At 33.7% G+C, this 18,859-nt stretch overlaps 1 protein-coding gene across 1 annotated transcript in view; it reads left to right on the forward strand.

The window, feature by feature from the left end:
• pde5 (sperm phosphodiesterase 5) overlaps positions 1-18,859 on the forward strand; it is a gene marked incomplete at its 5' end in the record, with an annotated part of 79,707 nt that overhangs the window by 47,648 nt on the left and 13,200 nt on the right. Inside the window, 8 exon segments of the mRNA NM_001033949.1 lie at positions 899-1,045; positions 2,751-2,858; positions 4,159-4,268; positions 4,848-4,935; positions 10,527-10,627; positions 13,006-13,083; positions 14,851-14,989; positions 15,319-15,402. Coding sequence (NP_001029121.1) covers positions 899-1,045; positions 2,751-2,858; positions 4,159-4,268; positions 4,848-4,935; positions 10,527-10,627; positions 13,006-13,083; positions 14,851-14,989; positions 15,319-15,402 — 855 coding nt within the window.

Here is an 18,859-nt window from a genome sequence, read left to right on the forward strand (position 1 = left end):
CTGAAGGTGCTGTAGCAATTGCAGAGATATACTTACTCACATAGACAATATCAGCATTCATCTAGGTGGCAATGTTTTGCATATATATTTTTTTACAGGCAGCTGATATAAATTGCTCTATGAATATTTGTCAATTTGAGATGTCACAACAGACAGACAGACAGGGAGCAGGGAAATCTATTTTCTCTTTCCCAGTACACCAATGCATAGAGGCCATGCTAAAGATATCCAAAATACATGTAGATAAATTAAATCTCCTAAATGTGTTGCTTTCTGGTTGTGTCATGTTACTATTCCATCCTTTCTTTGTGCGTGTGCATGTGAGTGTTTTGGTGTGGTATGGTGTGGGTGTATGTGAAGTGTGTGTTGGTATGTGGGTGTGGGTGAGTTTTTTTGTGTGTGTGCGTTATGTTAGTGGGCAGGTGAATTGGTTAGCAATGAAATTCACACTTTTGGTATATTTTGGCTTGAATTTCTTATTAAATTTCAAAGTGATGTCCTCCTATTGTCATTTTTAAAAGCAAAGAGTTGATAAACACAGTGATATTTTGTGTTATTAAATTGTTTTTGGTAGTGTGTTAATTATTTTTTTGAGAGGTACAATATGTGAATAAAAGAAACCTGAGTTTGGTTCTTCATGTATATGCTATTTAGCCGGTATTCATGGAATACCATTATTATTTCTACTACTATTCATTAACAATGACATTTAAAGTATTGTGATTTATTTGGAAAAATGTATCAGTTCAAAAATTGTTCATAGTATACTCACGATGTTCACACCATGAAACTCTGCCCACTAGGTAGCTAGTCACAAGTTGTCAACAACAAATAGACGATACTTGAAATTGTAAAAAAACAAATTTTTGTTCTTGATTCTTTATCTACAATAATACAGAAAAGTTGTGTGCCTTCAGCGCGGGAGTTGAAGCTGTATGAGTTCAGCTTCAGTGACTTTGACTTGACAGAAGATCAGACACTTCAAGGCACACTGAGGATGTTCATCGAGTGTAACCTCATCGAGAAGTACCACATCCCATATGACGTAAGAACAAATTTGATAAATCTCTTTCCATGCAGTAGGTTTTTAATCATGATAGTCAGTTGCATTTAAGTTTCATAGTCTAGTGGACAAGTCATCGCACTATGGACCACATGGTATGGGGTTCCAATCCCTGTGGTGGCTAGCATCCTTTGGCAAGACATTCAATTTCAATTGCCACTCTTCGCCCAGGTGCATTACAAAATTACTTAAATACTTTTATAGCGCCTTATTGTAATCTTATGACAACAATTTTCATTATTGAGCGCTTTGTGTCCTCTGGAAAAAGTGTTTTGTAAATACAACTGTTGTTATTATAATTATAATTGTAAATGCTGTGGGATCTCCAGCAGATTTTTATGTGCATTTGTTTTTGCATGCAGAGTACCTAGCTCACATAGTTGCTTTCCATATGATAACAGACACTGGCAAATGGGCTATGAAATACTATGTGATGCCATACATCATAGGGAGAGGAAAACATGATGAAATGATTGCAAATCTGCTGCAGTGGGCGCAGTATACATCATCAAAATAGATGTGTTTTGACACACTCGATCATCTTTCTCTTAACATTTCTAGCCTGTTTGAGGTGTAAAGAACATTCATGAAAATATTGCAACGACAGACGTGAATGCCTTTCATTATCAGTGGGAGTCTGTGCCAAATCCAGTACCATGAATTCATTGTGCAGTATCTCCAAGAATTTGAAGCCTAGCTGTGTGAGCTAGATGTAGAAACATCCACGCATAATATCAATAACATCAGTATGTGACTAGACTTCAGACAATATTTGTATATAGAGCCTTGTTCACACGTGATGGGCTAAACTGCTCACCAAACTGCCTAGAAAAAAGCGACACAAGTATTTCCCCTTATAAAAAAGAACCATGGTAACCATGGTTTTTTGTGCTTCACATTCTGTATCTTATATCATATATTTGCATTTCATGTAACTGAGGAGTAAAGAGATCTCAAAGCTTTTTAAGCGTTTAATCAACCTTAACAATAATGTAAAGAATTTAGCTAATTTTCTATCCCTTGATTTTTACTCGCACACCTCTTTTGCAAACAATTTTTTGTTATTTTTACCATGCCAAAATTGAAAGCATAACATTTTTATTTAATTAGAAGTACATGTGAGGAGAGACATAAAGCATTAGAGTGTGAATTTAGTTCAGTCATTTTCTGAAATTTCAGAATACCAATTTTGAGGTTTATCAGTGCTTATTTAATAGCTTGAGGACTTGGGTGCAAAGTTGATAGGATTCTTATTAGTGCAAAATTATATCCTGAAGTATGTTAAACTTATGGGTATTTTGCTTCTTTCTTGAATTGATATGTATGCTCACAGTCTTACCATTTTCTCACAACTTTTGACAGACATGGGGCATTACAAATGTTCACTAAATTATTATTTTATTATTGAGTGAGATATAGGAATACCTCAATACCCCTTCAAAATCATGTACCGTATGCTTCTTTCATTAGAAATTGTTTCATTAATGTAGTTGTATTTGTTGATTGAGACCAGTTACAATATTTGAATAACAATTAAGAGGGATTCTATTCCCATTAGAAATAGAAATGCTACAAAAACACTCTAAAGTGAGTTTGAATCTTGTTTTGAAATACTGTCCCAAATTATTAAAAATAGTAATTCTTTATACATGTATCAGCTATTCATATCACTTGAACGCCTATACAGGTACTCTGTAGATGGACGCTGAGTGTACGTAAGAACTACAGACCAGTGATCTACCACAATTGGCGGCATGCTTTCAATGTGGCCCAAACAATGTTCTCCATTGTAATGGTAAGTTGATTATTTCTGCTCAATATGTTTTCTGTCTCTGACTAGGGGTGTTGTAACAATTAAGCTGTTATAAAAACAAGATTAATGTAATTCTAATATACAGAAGTAACATCATTTATTTGTCTAATGTCAATATAAGGTGAATGTTGCTGATGCAAATAAGATATCAGAATTTATCTGAGATGATGATAATAATATTCCACTTTTATATAGCGCTTTACAAATGGGAAGAGGGAGAGTTAAAGAGTGAGTTTGATACTTATTAACTAAGGTAACTCTACAAATGAGAAGCAATGTGATCAAATTTAAAATCTTGTGTGACTTAATACATGTGCATTGTATGGTAAGTGCTCATCAGTGTGCAAATTGACTTGAATTAAGGAGCTAAAGTGGGTGGCAGAATAACCATGTTGCTAAAATACAGCCGGCCATCACTGCTCTAATGCCCCCCTGTAGCAAGAACATTAGCAGATTCATGCATGAAAACTGCGTGCCATAATAGCCCACGGAGCTAGGCTAATATCCAGTGACACCACCATCATGCATACCAATGAGCTGCATTTGTGCATCCATTCTTATGCTTGTCAATGGGCACGTGAAATTTAGAGTGTCATGTATTGCCTGCGGAGCGGTAAACACTGATTTCGTATTCTTCGCCTTTTCTTTTCCGTTCATGTGTTGCCCAGAGCATATATTACCATGAAACAACTGAAACACGTTCCTCTCGAATTGCCACTTATAATCCTGAGGCACTAGTTTTCTTTATTGGTTTCTTTTCAGTACCTGAACACTTATAGCTATCTTTTCAATGTGTGATACATGTACAAGTACATTGGGATAGCCAATAGCATGATTTAGCTCACATACATACCTTGAATAAGAAGAACAAATTGTAATACTAGGAAATAAAAGTAAATGCTTTCTTACTATTGTAAGAGATGTTTTCATCTCCTGCACATTTGCTCTCTCTTGTTCAATATCAAAGCTGATTCAATCTCAGACCGAATCCTTGTGTACTTTTAACGCAAACTTGTGTATTTAGCTGTACAAAGAAATGGAAATTCCCAATTTTTGAGGAGTCTTTTTTTGAGAGAGAGATGAAATTGAATAAGTCTTAAATACATTGACAGGTTGAAGAAGCAAACATGTTTAACACATGTACTTTAAACTGATTAGATTTTTAAAATTTAACATGCCTTTTCAATGTGTTTAATCCTGATCTATGTCATTGTGAGATTTGTATTCAATGGGTTGAATATTATTCATGTTTTTTTGTGTGGACCCTTTCACATATGGTCAGACTGGAAAGCTGAGGAAGCTTCTGACAGACCTGGAAATTTTTGCTCTCATCGTTGCCTGTCTCTGCCATGACCTGGATCATAGGGGGACCAACAACACTTTCCAAGTCAAGTGAGTCCTCAACTATGACTTCTTATATCCACCAAAAATTCCCTTTAAAATGTAATGATTAGTATATAAATAATGAATGTTTATGAATTCAATGACGCCTTGTTCAATAGAACATTAATCTTTCAAGTCATGAAAATATTTCGCACTATTGAACGAAGGAAAAGCATTATTATTTGTTTTATAATATGGGTCGCATATAATCAAAAATGCACGCTGAATTGAACATCAATAGATGATTTATTGAATATCATGTGACCAACAATCCTCCAATCAAATGACAAGGATCAACTTAAATGTTATATGAAGTAATATATTTGTATTGAGAGTTGCTTAAAATAATTGTTTCTTTTAATCATGCAGGATGGGTAGTTTGGACTTAGGAATAGTATATTTACAAAAACTTGCTCAAAATTAAATTCATTGTAAAGCACAGCTTACATTTTCATATTTGTGACTGTGTATTTTCCAACCTTTGTTTGATTCTGTGAGGAAGTTTGTTCCATCATTATCTGGACTTACAACCCTTGAGAAGTGAAGGAAATTTAAAGTCTTCTAACATATTTGTTCTTCAATATGTAGGACTTCTTCCCCACTGTCTCTGCTGTATGGTACCTCTACCATGGAACATCATCACTTTGATCACTGCATTATGATACTCAACAGTGAGGTGAGTTTCACACCATATTCAATATTGTCGCGCTTGAATAAAATATGAAACATGGCTTACAAATGAGACAGCTTTCTTGAATGAAAAAGTTGGTGAACTCCTCTCTAATTTTCACCTACTTTTGACAAATTTATTGTAACAAATTATAAAATTGTCATATTGATCCTTTAAAAAATAAAAATTCTTTTGAAATCTTAAATGTATCAAGTCTTCCTTTAAATATGCATCATTTCATAATTGTGTCAGTAACATACTACATCCAATGTAAGGGATACATTGTAAACATGTCATTGGGGCTAAACAAGTGAAGTTATATACATTCGTATATTGACTATATGAAAATTGTATTGTGTACTTTGTTTACATCTTTTATTCTATTTGCCAACACCGCTCTAGTTTTAATTATCCTCCATTAATTCATTTTGCAACTATTCGGTTACCGGTTTTAAACTCTATTTGTGAAATTTGATTTGAAATAGTCATTTGTAAAGAAACACCTTGTAGAGAAGGAAGTAGGCATTTGATGTACTAGAAAGACTTGCAGGGTCAGTATGTGCTTCTAGCAGAAGAGAGCTTTTGTATATCTGGATAAAAGAGAGGTAGAAAAGAGAAAGATAGATAGAGAGAGAGGGGGAGAGAGAGAGAAAGAGAGAGAGGAGGTGTGGAGGGAAAAAACAAGATAGTGGGAACAGGGATCGAAGGGAGGGGAGAGAGGGCATGAGGGGATGGAGAAGCAAGTTCAAGAATAAGAGGAGGAGAAAAAGAGAGAGAGAGAGAGAGAGAGAGAGAGAGAGAGAGGAAGAGGGGAGGGCAGAGATATAGAAAGAAACGAGAGAAAGGAATATAAAGAGGACAGGGAGGATAAAGAAGGAATAGATGAGCAAGATATTAAAAGAGATATAAAAAGGAAGTAAAATAGAGTGAGGGGAGAGAGAGAGAGAGAGAGAGAGAGAGGGGGGGGTGGGGCAAGAGATTGAATATGTAGGCAGAAAAAGACGTGTTAAGAATAATTTTTTTATAGATTTGACTTAAAGTTAGAGCATTTCAGATGAATTTGAACTTGAATATCCAGTTAAGTCCTTTATAATAATTTTCGTGTTTGTGTCAATGAACATGCTTAACATATTTATAAACCAAACTGTGCTTACAGTAAGATTTGGCTCCTACAATACATAAAACTTGGTCAGTTATTTGTCATACATGTACACGTAGCCCCTTTCATCATGTTCATAAAATGGGATTCAGTCGAAGTCACCATACGTGTTCATATCAGCATAGGAAATCAACAAACATCTCACTTGCATTGCCTGCATATTGGCATGCTTTAGCACCTCATCTCCATTAGCAGTGTCTGATGTGGAAGAGATTCTGCTGCTTATTCCAGTGCAATGATGCCTTTATCACAAGCTCTGTGGCCAGCCAGGGGAAGGCAAAAAGCCTGCCTTCCTCTAGATCAATACAGTCCATGCACTCACCATCGATTTTGTATATCAGCAGTATCTTTTGACAAAAAATGTACCTGTGTTGTTTTTGGCCAGACTTGTGAAAGTGTGCTTGAGAAAATGTCAGTGAAATTAGAGATTCATTGGCGTTATTATGCACGCTGTTTGCATGATGAGGGAATAAAGCTTAAGCTTGAGGCATGAAGAATAATGACTGAAGTTTCCCTTCAGAAATATCAGGAATTATACTCTATGCCGTGGTGAGTATAAAGTAATATTAGAATGTCCCATTTCTCAATTTGTATGAAGATTACTTCTGGAGGGGGGAAAAAACAAAGGGGGGGGGGGATTAAATAGGGGAATGAAGAATTAAAATTGCCAATCTCGAGGACTGATATCAATATGAAGATAAAAGAAGAGATGTCTGATCCATATTTTGTGCAGATGGATAAAGGAATACCAATTTGCAAACCAAAGTAGAACGGGAGGAGAATTTGTTTGCTCTGTCCAATCATGCAATCAAAACCCATGAATTTTTTTAAAGGCAAGGTGATCTTAGATCACGAAGGAAAAAAGTTCTTGAATTCCCTAAATAATTTATCAATAATCTTTGTAAATTGGTTTGGCTTATAAAAACAGTTGCACTAAAAAAAAAAGATTTAATGTGTGTTTTGTTTTCTCATCTCATTATCATCTGGGTTTTTATGGGGGGGGGGGGGGGGTGGGGGTGGTGCATTTCCAAATCCATCCCCTTCCTAATAAAATTGATTTGGTTTCTTATTTTCTGATAGTTTTTCAGATGTAGGAAAAGATACATGACTCTTTTCACCGGCCAGAGTGCAAATTTCCATTTTTAGCAAAAGGCATTTCCTTTTGTAAATAAATTGTAATCAATAAATTTCCCCAACCAAAATACTAACTGGCAACACCCCTGCACGTTAATGGAAGGGATATAGGAGGGCATGGTCTGCATCTATCTGATGGATCAGACAGGACACTACTTAGCATTAGTAGGGGCCCCGCCCGACATTGCACTCGCCCCCAAGCACTTGTGTTAGTAATGTCATGCCGTATTACATCGGATTTGGAGAGTTTGTGGACTTAGCGGTCACCGCTGTGAAGCGCTTTTGTATGTGCGTGATTGGGAATTAGGAGTGTCTCATGTGCTTTGCATTGATTGATAGGTCCCCCTTCAAGGATGAGGGAAGCTACTTAAGAAAGAATAACATTGGGCTTTGGAAATGACAGAAAGATGATAGCTTTTACCTCTTAGATTTCTAATACTTTGATAATAATAATAGAGGAGGAAAAGGAAATATAAGCTCTCGAACTTGAAGGGAGAAAAATTATTGCTTCTTAAAACTGGATTTGGAGCCTGTAGGCTATGATTGGTAGGTAACTAAATTGGAAAGTGATCTGTCAAGTTCAATAATTCCTTCGTTCGAAATATTATTTTTGTAAGATAAGCTGTTTGTGGAATTTATCATAACATATGTTGTAGAAATTTCTTGAAGTAGACTCTGTGTATACCACTTTACTGTACATATATGTTTAGTAGACATGTATGATTGGTGATATGAATTTGTGTTTTATGAATTATATCGTTTGATATTGATTGCATTAATTAATGCACCTCAATATAGTGGGAAGTATTTCTAGCCATGCATGAGTTCTGCTCCACATAAGAGTCTCTTGATGAATGAGATGCGTCCTTATGATGAAAGCTCTCATGCATTTATTTCAGCTTAACATCAAGAACCACTAATTGAATTAAATGATCGGCAGGAAATACGGGCTATGCAGCTCCCCACCGCAAAATTGCATTGCTCGCACAATTGTGGTCGTGTATCTTTGCTCCCATTTGCATCAACATAACACCAAGGCAATTGGGTAATGCAAGCATATCGCCTCATCCAGCCCGTCCCGTGCATCCCTGATTGCCAATGGATTCCATTTACCCATGGGCTTCAAAGTGTAAATTTGCACAAATTCAATTTAGCCCTTAAAGTGTCATGCAATAATTCAATTAGGCTGGCCCTGAGAGTTGGCTGTGCATGGTCTTCTCTGCCATTCTTTTCTCCTACATGTATAGGTGTGTTCTCATCTTCCCACATTTGTCCCATCTTCAGTTTTCTTTTTCGACCCAGTTATCCGTTTGTTGTTATAGCGACTGCTGTTTAGTATTGGAGTATGCACTGTTTTGGTGATGCACAACAAGTGTAAATAGTAGCTTTCATTTTAACTTCATGCAGGTATTGGTGGACCATTATTTCCATGTCAAAATAAAAGCAGTTTTATAAAATATTTTAAATACAAACATATAATGAGATATCTAAAGTAGGAGGATTATGAAAAGCACATAAATATCTAGTTAAAAGGGATCCTTGCAAAATATACAAAAAAACAATTATCTATTTATAGTGGTCACCGTAAGTTAAACTTTTATTTTTTTTAATTGTTTTAATGTTTATCTTTGACCTAATCTTATTCTCATTTTAGTTATACTATCTTTCATTTTATTAACACCCTGCCCTGTCTCATGATGGTTAAATTCTTGTATACTCTTGGAAAGATATTTGATGTTTAAATTGCTACAATTTAAAATCAGGTCAAATGATATGGACAACATGAGGACCAAAAAAAGTACATCCTTGCATGTATACTATAGGTCTTAGTAATAAAATGTCTATTGAACATAATTTTTTTTTACATAAATAGCAGGTTCAACATTTCAAAAATATTAATTTATATTTTTTATATTGACACACCTAAACAGACGAGATAAATAAACATCTATCTAGTGTAATTTTGTTTATGAGTATTTTTTGTTTGTCTGTTCTTAATATCATCACATGGAGTTACTTTCAAAATGTTACATTGTACCTTTAAAACCACATGCTTTTACATTACACAGTTTTGTAATTATGCAAGTACCTATCTGCAGTAGCTGGTTGTGCTCATCCTAGCTACCATCTCTGTGTAAACACATCTCTTGATCCTTGCCAGGCCTTTTACTTTATGGCCTTCACCTTTATTAAATAGGAGCACTGTGATATGATGATAAAGGCTCTTTACTCTCATATGAAAGGTCCTAGGTTCAATTAATGCTCAATGCTTATTTTTGACAAGGGATTTTGCCCAAATTTGCCTATCTTTACCCGGGTGTATTGAATGCATGTCACATGGCAATGCTAAATAACAATTAAAGGTGCTTTAGAAAGATTGGGCTTAATTCCCTCTGTAAATAAGAACCCTTTTATTTTGTAAACACTTTCCTTTCTCTTTCGGCCCATTCGTTCTATATAACTCTGTGGTATTAAACTGCCATTGCATCTCTTAATTGTTACTTGATTTTGTGTTTGATGGGGATGTGTGGGTGTATGTGTGCATGTGATTAAAGGGCAATCCAACCCATGTAATAAGTTGATTTGAATGAGAGCAGGAAAATAACAGAAACAGAATGGCAAAAGTTTGAAATGAATCGGACCAATAGTAAGGAAGTTAGGAATGTTTGAAATAAGAGATCACTAAGTCTATGCAAATCTCAAATTGGTAGTTTGGTCAGTGGACTGTGACGTAGGACGTGGGTAACTCTCCCATTTGCTGTGTACAAAAATATTATTAATTCTGTTTTTCTTTGTAAGTTCCTTTTCTCTTGGGGCACTGCTCAAAATATATTATAGATAGCATTTTATTATAGGTCCTCTAAAAAGAATAGACCTTCCTAAGCCATAAATTTTTGAAAAATTAAATTTTAGTCATTTTTTATGTTGGAACAGATGGGAAAGTAGTCCGGCACTACATAACATTCACATTACCGCTTCAGCCAATTTGAAGTGCCCGTAGGTATAATGATTACAACTCTAAAAAAATCATCTTATATTTAGCCAGATTTAATTGGAACTTTCATCAGTTTGCTTCTCTGATTTTTCTGCTTTCTTTTAGAGTAGTTGTCAATTTGGGTTGGATTTCCCTTTAAGATGAGACTATCTGCTTCTCATTCCCAAGCCTCCCTTTACACATGCATGAACCCTAATGACATGTACATGTACATATATCATTCAAGGTACAGACCCTTCTTCATTGCCTATTTAATTTCTGAATTGATAATTCATCAAATGAAGTAACATTACATTCTTGCCCTTGCAGGGAAACAACATCTTTGAGTTCATGTCTCCTGACGATTACCGTGAGGCTATAAGGATGTTGGAAAGTGCCATTCTGTCAACCGATTTGGCTATCTACTTCAAGTAAGTACATCCATTATGCAGTGATTGCTTGTTCTCTTCATGTATATCAACCCTAGCTTGTAACCTGTAAATGCTTCCCCTCTCTCGCATTCTTAAGATATTGACAGTTGTGGCCGGGGTACTAAAAAGCAGCCCTATACAGCTGATGAACACTATACTAGTAGCACCCAATAGATCTTGTGCGTCAAACTTTGTCTAGAACTTGTGTTGCTTGAAATCTTTGTATCTCAGTTGTCCTCACAACTTGGGAGGGGTGGGGATATAAATAAAACATGTGGTGAAAGTCATTTGAGGGAGAGAATGGCAAGATTCATTACAAGCATGTTTTCAAGAGAATAGTGGGCTAGCAGTGGATGGTACTTTAATACTAACATAGACCAGTGTATTTCAACCAGGGTGCTGCTTCAGTTATCTTATTATCTTGAGTTTAATCTTATCTACCGTAGTGTGTTTTTATATTTAAATACAATTTTACTGCAGTAAAACTTTAAAGGATGATTCTTGGCAACAGGAAATACTGAATATCCTCATATTCAAGTGTCAAAGTACTGAATATGGTTTTATATCTTGTCCTACACATGACAAAATATTATATATGCCATAATAAAAGTGTCATTTTTTCCGCGCTCTCTTCACTTGCTGGCAAAATTTAGAAATGGTATACTATGTATTTGGGCAAGAGGCATTAGGTCATGCCCACCTATGTGTGTATATGTAAGAATGATGGGAAACAGATCTTCTGATGAATTTGGGATTGGGGTACGTGAAGCGAACATGTTTACTTCTTAAAAGGGTGCTGTAACTAACACAAAAAAGGTTGAAAAATGCTGAAATAGACAACCCATTGAAAACTGAAGAAGTAGGAATTGGCAATGATTATTTCAAGAAAAATATAGCTTCACAGTTCTTACAAAAATAGTGCACATAGACTCATAAAGGTCTGGGGGCATCTTATGTCTGTTTTGATTTCATGTATTGTTGTCGTAGCAAACAGGATCATAAAAAGTAATTGTACTGTGTAACACATACATGCCATTTTCACACATCTTTGATATGTAGGAGTAACAAACACGCTGAGGAATTTGAAGTCATAAATGGGGATTGCATGTTGGGAGGACCCCACACAACTTGCTTCATATTAAATAAGACATAATATATTGACAAAAATTGTCATCATGATAAATTGAATTAGGTCATGTAAACATTTTTTTAGTAGTTTATTCATAAATGTATACTTTCTATCATATATTGGCTGAATATGCAGAACATGATGTAAATTACTGCCTATGCGTCAATCCAGACACAGAATTTGAGTACTTGGGGATAGATTGTCTGGGAATTTTAAATGTGTATGTACATGTACCCAGAGAAGGGCAGAGATCTGATGCATAATGAATGCTGTTGATCCAGCACATTTACCAAGCTATGTTAGTTATTCATTGATATCCAGTATTCAGGCTAGGGATTTTAGCAAGTGTGTGTGTATATTTTTGGAGTGGAATTGCTGCGTAGTCAAGTCATTGAAGAGCCTATTGAGATTAAACTGATAGTGGACTAGCTTATATAGATTTGCTGATCTACTTCTTATAATCCGCAGACGCTATTCAAGCTTGTTCAGGTGCTTTATGGTAATGGTGTTACTTTCTGAACACCATATTGTTTTTTTTGTGTCAACATTCTGGGATTTATATAAGGCTGTCTCATTTTTATGATCCCAACTGTGCGATATTTTAATTGATTGAATTCAGTGTCATTGTTTAACTCCCAAAATAAATAGTTTTTTTTTATGAAACCTGATAAATTGCTCTACAGCAGATGAGAACTTCACTTTGGACTGAATTAACTGAATTGAATTCAAAGTGAGCCCCAGTGATTGGACAATTACTGATATTACTTTGTTCTTCTTATTATGCTTCTTGTTTTTTTTCTTACCTCCCCCCCCCCCCCCCCTTGGGCTGATATTTTATTATCACATTCTCTTAAAAAAATATTAATCCAGTTTATGTATATGCATACTGTGTTGAAATAACTTTTTTTCTGTGGTTTTCTTATGAATGTCCTTATTACATGTTCCCCTTTATTTCCCATGCGTATTAAAGGAAGGTCTTCATTCTTGTATTTGTTTTACATTGGGAAAAGAAAATTCTGTGTAAAAAAGAAGCAAAAAAGGGGATAAAATAAATCTTGAAACTTGAAATACATTACCACCACAATATGTTATTTTAGATTCATTTATGTTTGTTTTTTTCTTCAAAAGAACATATCTTATTAGGTACTGCTCTAAACTTTACAATATATATATATATATATATGAATATGTACATATAATTTATATATTACAATTTATATATTACTTTTTTTAATTCCTAATCGCATAGGAAGAGGGCTGATTTCTTCAAGCTGGTAGAAAAAGGAGAGCACACATGGGACAATGAGGAAAAGAAGGGGCTGCTCAGGTATGTTTATATTTAAACAAATGAATGTTCATTATTAAGCATTCGCTGATTTGTATTTTGTTCCCCCCCCCCCTGTTTTTTTGTTTTTTTTGGAGGGGGCAGTAATATACAGGTGTATGTTCAGTACTTTTTAGTTAAAGTTATAGTTTTAGTTTTTAGTTTTAGTTAAAGTTAAACAAATTAATGTTCATTATTAAGCATTCGCTGATTGGTATTTTGTTCCTCCCCCTGTTGTTGTTTTGTTTTTTTGTTGGGGGGGGGGGGGGGGGGGACAGTTATACAGGTGTATGTTAAGTACTTTTTAGTGAAAGCTATTTCTTTAATAAATACACAGCATCGGCTGTTTGACATCCACTCAAATAGATGGAAAAAAATTAAAGAAAAACCTGGTATATTCTTGTATGACTAACTATACATGTAGGATCTCTACAGGTACCTCATATTTTCTAACTTTGAGGCAAATCTTACGTTTGGATAAGAATGAATAGTGCAATTTTCACCCACCCTTTCAGAAGTCTATGTCTACCCTTTCGGTTTATATGGTTGTGTGAAGAGTATTTCCTGAACTAGTTTATGGTTGAGCTGATAATTGGCTTGAGTAAAGGGAATTATTACGGTAAGAGGGCTTAATTAGATGATATGAGCAAGCTGGTATTGATTAGAGTCTGTATGGCATTGCAAAATTGATTCCAGTCTAATGATCCATCAAATCATTTTGAAGCAGAAGCTTATGGAGCATAAAGAGAAAAGATTGAAATAAGATTTTGGAAAGAAAAATGGATATATTCATCCATTCATGTTTTCATGACACAATATTGACTTTTCTATATATCGGCACAGGTTTATGATTTTTGTTTATGATTATCACAATATCAAATATTAATGAGGCAAATTTTTGCTTTAATTAATGCAAAAAAAATTGTGTAGCTTTGAACTTGCATAAATTGTTGAGTACTCGTCCATGTCTTTGTATCAATTAAAACTGAAGATATTCTTGAAATTTTGTTAAATTTTGCAGACATTTAAAAAAGAAGGTTGCAATTATATATATATATATACACTGTATATTGTATTTATAGTAAATTGATTAATTAGAGTGAATTCGGACTAGATGCCAGTAATTTGAATTTTCTGTTTTTAAAACCTTAAATCATTATTAAAGGTCATGCAAAGTTTCGGGAAATTTTGAAAATTGGATTGATAGTAGTTCTTTAAAATATAGATATATTTGGACGCCCCTGTGGATGTATTATAAGCAGTAGCAAATTTAGCCCCTAAAACACTTCTGCTTTAGAGAAATTGAATAATAAAAAATTTAACGGTGCTTCCGGTAAATATAAAATATTTTGAATAGCGCCTCAGGCCATTCCATGGTAGTTGCGATCATGAAAATCTAAGAATGTGCAGTTCTAATATATAATTTCCAAACGGGAATAGCAAATCGGTTGATTGTAGTGAAGAAACATTGTTTTAGAGCTAAAGTAATATCAGTCTTGAGAGGGCGCTATATAACATAAAGAGTTTATTATTCACAATTTCATTAATATAGACTCGATTTCAACCGCGACAACGATCATTGAATATTGTAAAATTGCATAGACTTCTAATATGTTCATTTGAACCAAATTCATGACCCCTTACCAAAACTTTGTAATTCCTTTAAATAGAATATATGTTTACCCGTATGAGAGGCAAATCAGTCAATCGTTTCACCTTTTCTACTGCAGGCCTCATAAAGTCTTATTTTTGTTCCTCTCTTCCATGAAGGGGTATGCTGATGACAGCCTGTGATGTGTCAGCTATTGCCAAGCCATGGCTAGTCCAGCAGAAAGTGGCTGAGTTGGTCTTCAGTGAGTTCTTTCAGCAAGGCGATTTGGAGAGAGAAAAGCTCAAAGAAGAACCAATGGTAATTAACAAAGATGACGCCTAAATGTATTAATTGGACATTGTCATATGAACTTTTTTAGTATTTATATGATTAAAAGGTGTTTGAAACTGTCATTAATATCCCATCTACTCATCAAAAATTAATCAAATGAGTTAAAGTCAATTGTATTGTAAAATAAGTTATGTTTATTTAGCATTTACTAATCTTAATTACATATGCATTCTTTGAGATCTATCTATACATCTACCCCTTAAATGTGAATAGTTCTTTTGAAGAATGATGTAGTATTTCTTTACCCAATTACTACACTCATTCTTTAAATTTCTGATCTTTTATCTCTCCAAAAGGCGATGATGGACCGCAAGAAGAAGGATGAACTCCCTAAGATGCAAGTGGGTTTCATCGATGGCATCTGTATGCCTGTCTACAAGGTGAGATGGATGGTCCATTAATGTCAAAGAGATAGGACTAAGATATTATCATCTACAATATAATTTAATGAGACAAAATGCATCTGGGTGTAATCTGCATTGTACAGACAGATGGTAATAGGGGAGCTAACCAAATTATTTCACAAAATAATAGACTTTTAAAATCCATGAAAAGAATCAAAAGAAATTCACAAGATCATTGAAAATAGAAACTAAAGCTGATTTTAAGAATTTGGAAAGGATATAACAAGAAATTTGTATCATCAAAATATCATTATTTTTTTCTCTCTGGAACATAATTCTAGAAGAACAAAAAAAAGCTCACTTAATATTTGTCTTGTTTTTATCTTCATTTAAATTATCCACTTTGATGTTGTACTCAATTGCTCCCAGAAAGGATGATTACATCACTCCTTGCCTTTCTTTATAGATGGTGACAATCTGGCCTCAAAATAGAAACAATTTTTGTTTTCCTCTTCATCAAAGTCTTAATCATCCCTAATTCATTTCATAGTACTCCTCACTGCAATTATTAAAAATAGTTATATAACAGGGTTTAGGTCTCACATGCATATACTTAACCTAGTTTCCATAACTGCTGAATTATCACAAAATACACAAATAAAGAAAATATAAGCTTACCCTTCAGATCTTGTTTATTCAATAGCAGAGAAGAATTATCACCATTTCTTGATATAAAGAAAATATAAGCTTACCCTTCAGATCTTGTTCATTCAATAGCAGAGAAGAATTATCACCATTTCTTGATATATTTGTCATTTCAAAAGATCAAAGCAAAATTGTATTCTAAATTACATTAATATTATTTAACCTTTTCTTCCAATTGTGATTGTAGATTTATTTACATGCATTTTCCTCAAGTACATTTATTAGCCAAAATATGAATTCATATGAGGTTTATTCATGGTATTTATCAAGTTTTTAAAATCTTCTTTCTTTTTGATGGCATATTCTTAAAGGAAAATAGAGATTGGTGGGTCATTTATGTATTTTGTTTATTTGACTTTTGAAAATCTGGCCTTGTTAAGTCAGGACTATGAGCCCCCAAAATAGTATTCTTAACATTAAAAAGTGATGAAAGAAATGTTAACTGTGTTTATCTACATGCAATAAAGGAAAACTAATGGGAAATTATTATGGAACCATTCACTATATTTTTACAAAATTTAATACTAGTATACAATTACCAATACCATAAGTTTTCAAACCCATCATTTGAGGAGTTGTAATTTGCTTTTTATTATCTTTATACATCTTTACCTAGTAAATTTTTTTAGCATTCAATCCCCAATCCTAAGTATTAGAAATTAGGGGTAATACTACTCATGATTAATTCTTGATTAGGTCACTAACCTATTTTTATCCATTTACCATGTTTTTATCATGTCTTGAATTTTTTAATCAATACCTTTTCTTTTGCAGGACATTTAATTTATTTAAAAAAAGCATTTTATCATCTTTCATTCATGTATTAAAACTGATAAATTATAGCTAGAAACTTTCAGATGGGGATAGAAGAAGCCACATAGATTGCCAGATTCAAAAGCAAACAAAATGGATAACCATAAAAGGAGACTTTTGCATCAATTAACTACTTTTTATTATGTTCTACTTATTTCTGTTGATGATTTAACAAAATTCAAATCGAAATAAAATTTGTGGAATCATATATTTTTTTTTAGCATTGCATCTTTGAATAAATGTTGGGGAAATGAAAAGTGTGCTTTACATACATCTCATTACCTTTTTAAGATGGTTTGACAAAACCCTTGACAAAAACTTTAATGACAACCGTGGGATAATATTTTTAGATAAAATTTTGCCATTTTGTCCTTCTGATCACTTTCAGATAAACCCTCTCAGAATTTTCCATACATACGATACTTTAAATTAAATAATCCCCTATCCCAATAGAAAGGAGAAGGGGGAAAATAAAAGAGAAGAAACATAGAGGGGGTAAACAATATGGTGATGCTTTACAATTTTATCAGCAAATTGATGTCGGTGCCCATCAGAGCCAGCATTTGTGCTTCTCATTATCATTGAATATTGACATCAGATGCATGAGAGTATGAAATATGTACATGCTGAAAACCAAATGATCACAAGTTGCACATGCATGCACTACATTTGCTAGCTGTATTAGCAGTATTAAACCGAAGCAGATATGCCAGCATGCTTCAGAGTGACTGTAGGAGCTGTAGATATGAGAAATTCCTTTTCTCACATGTCTAGTCAATGAAATTAATCGCAAAAGGAAATCTGAACTTGAAAGGAGATTTCTTAGAATTTGAACCTTTCCAATTTAACAACCTATTAAAAAACACTGGAATAAGAGTTATTTTAAAAACTGCAAGAGTGATATTAATCCTTTTTAGGTCAAAAGCTGATAGATTACAACCCTGTTCTACAAATTGATACTTATAATAGTATATTTTCCTGTTCTCTTTTATTGACTTTAAGTTCCAGTATACAATAATAAAAATGAAAAAATGGAGCATATTTGAAGATGATAATGACTTATAATATTCTTGATAAAGACTCACATACTCATGTAAGTTATAATAACTCTTTCAAATACATTTTATTTTTTAATAATAGGAAGCCTTGACTCTAATATCATAATTTATACATTCCACTTCAACTTTTGCTTGATATGATTTTCATGCAGTCCATATTATTTACTCAATAGAATAATGATAGTATCAAATTGAATGGATTTAATTTGAACATAATTTTGACATTGCATATCTTGTTATGTTTTAATTACACTCATTTAACAATTTCATTTTTCATTTTTTTGTTTGAGGACCATTTCTTCATGTTTAATAGCATTTATTAGAGATACAGAGAGATTGAAGTTTTTAAAACATATTGTGCTGTTTTATAATAATATATATGTAAAGCACTTAGAAACATTGTTGATGTATTGGGTGCTATATAACAGCAGAATATTATTATTATGAAACAAATATTGTTTAATCAAAGGAAGCTCTAAATCAAATATATACCTACTGATATTAATGATCATCAGAGTATTATGTTATAAGAAGATTGCACTTTGTCATTTGACCTGGTAGTTGTACATGTCTCCGGTAGTAACATGATTGTTTCCAGCTTTCACCAACCCCAACCATCGTCTAGCTCTCCCAAGTCTACGTGTGATGTCTTGGGCCCGTATATATCCTCTGCATGTAGCTAATATGTGTTAATTGCTGGCTTTCATATATCTGTGAAAACAGATGATGTAAACAAAATATATATTAACTATGACATATGCTTCTATGCACAACAATGTATCACATTCCAAAACACATTTCTAGTTAGACTAAATTTCGAAATTTCCATATTTATTAATTGAATTGTAGAACTATGTGTATCATGTTTGGTAATTGTTTTTTAAGTATTACAATTAGAAGTTCAACTTAAGTAGGAA

Source organism: Strongylocentrotus purpuratus, unplaced genomic scaffold (assembly GCF_000002235.5).
Source record: "Strongylocentrotus purpuratus isolate Spur 01 unplaced genomic scaffold, Spur_5.0 spur5_scaffold_15, whole genome shotgun sequence".
NCBI classification, from domain to species: Eukaryota; Metazoa; Echinodermata; class Echinoidea; order Camarodonta; family Strongylocentrotidae; genus Strongylocentrotus; species Strongylocentrotus purpuratus.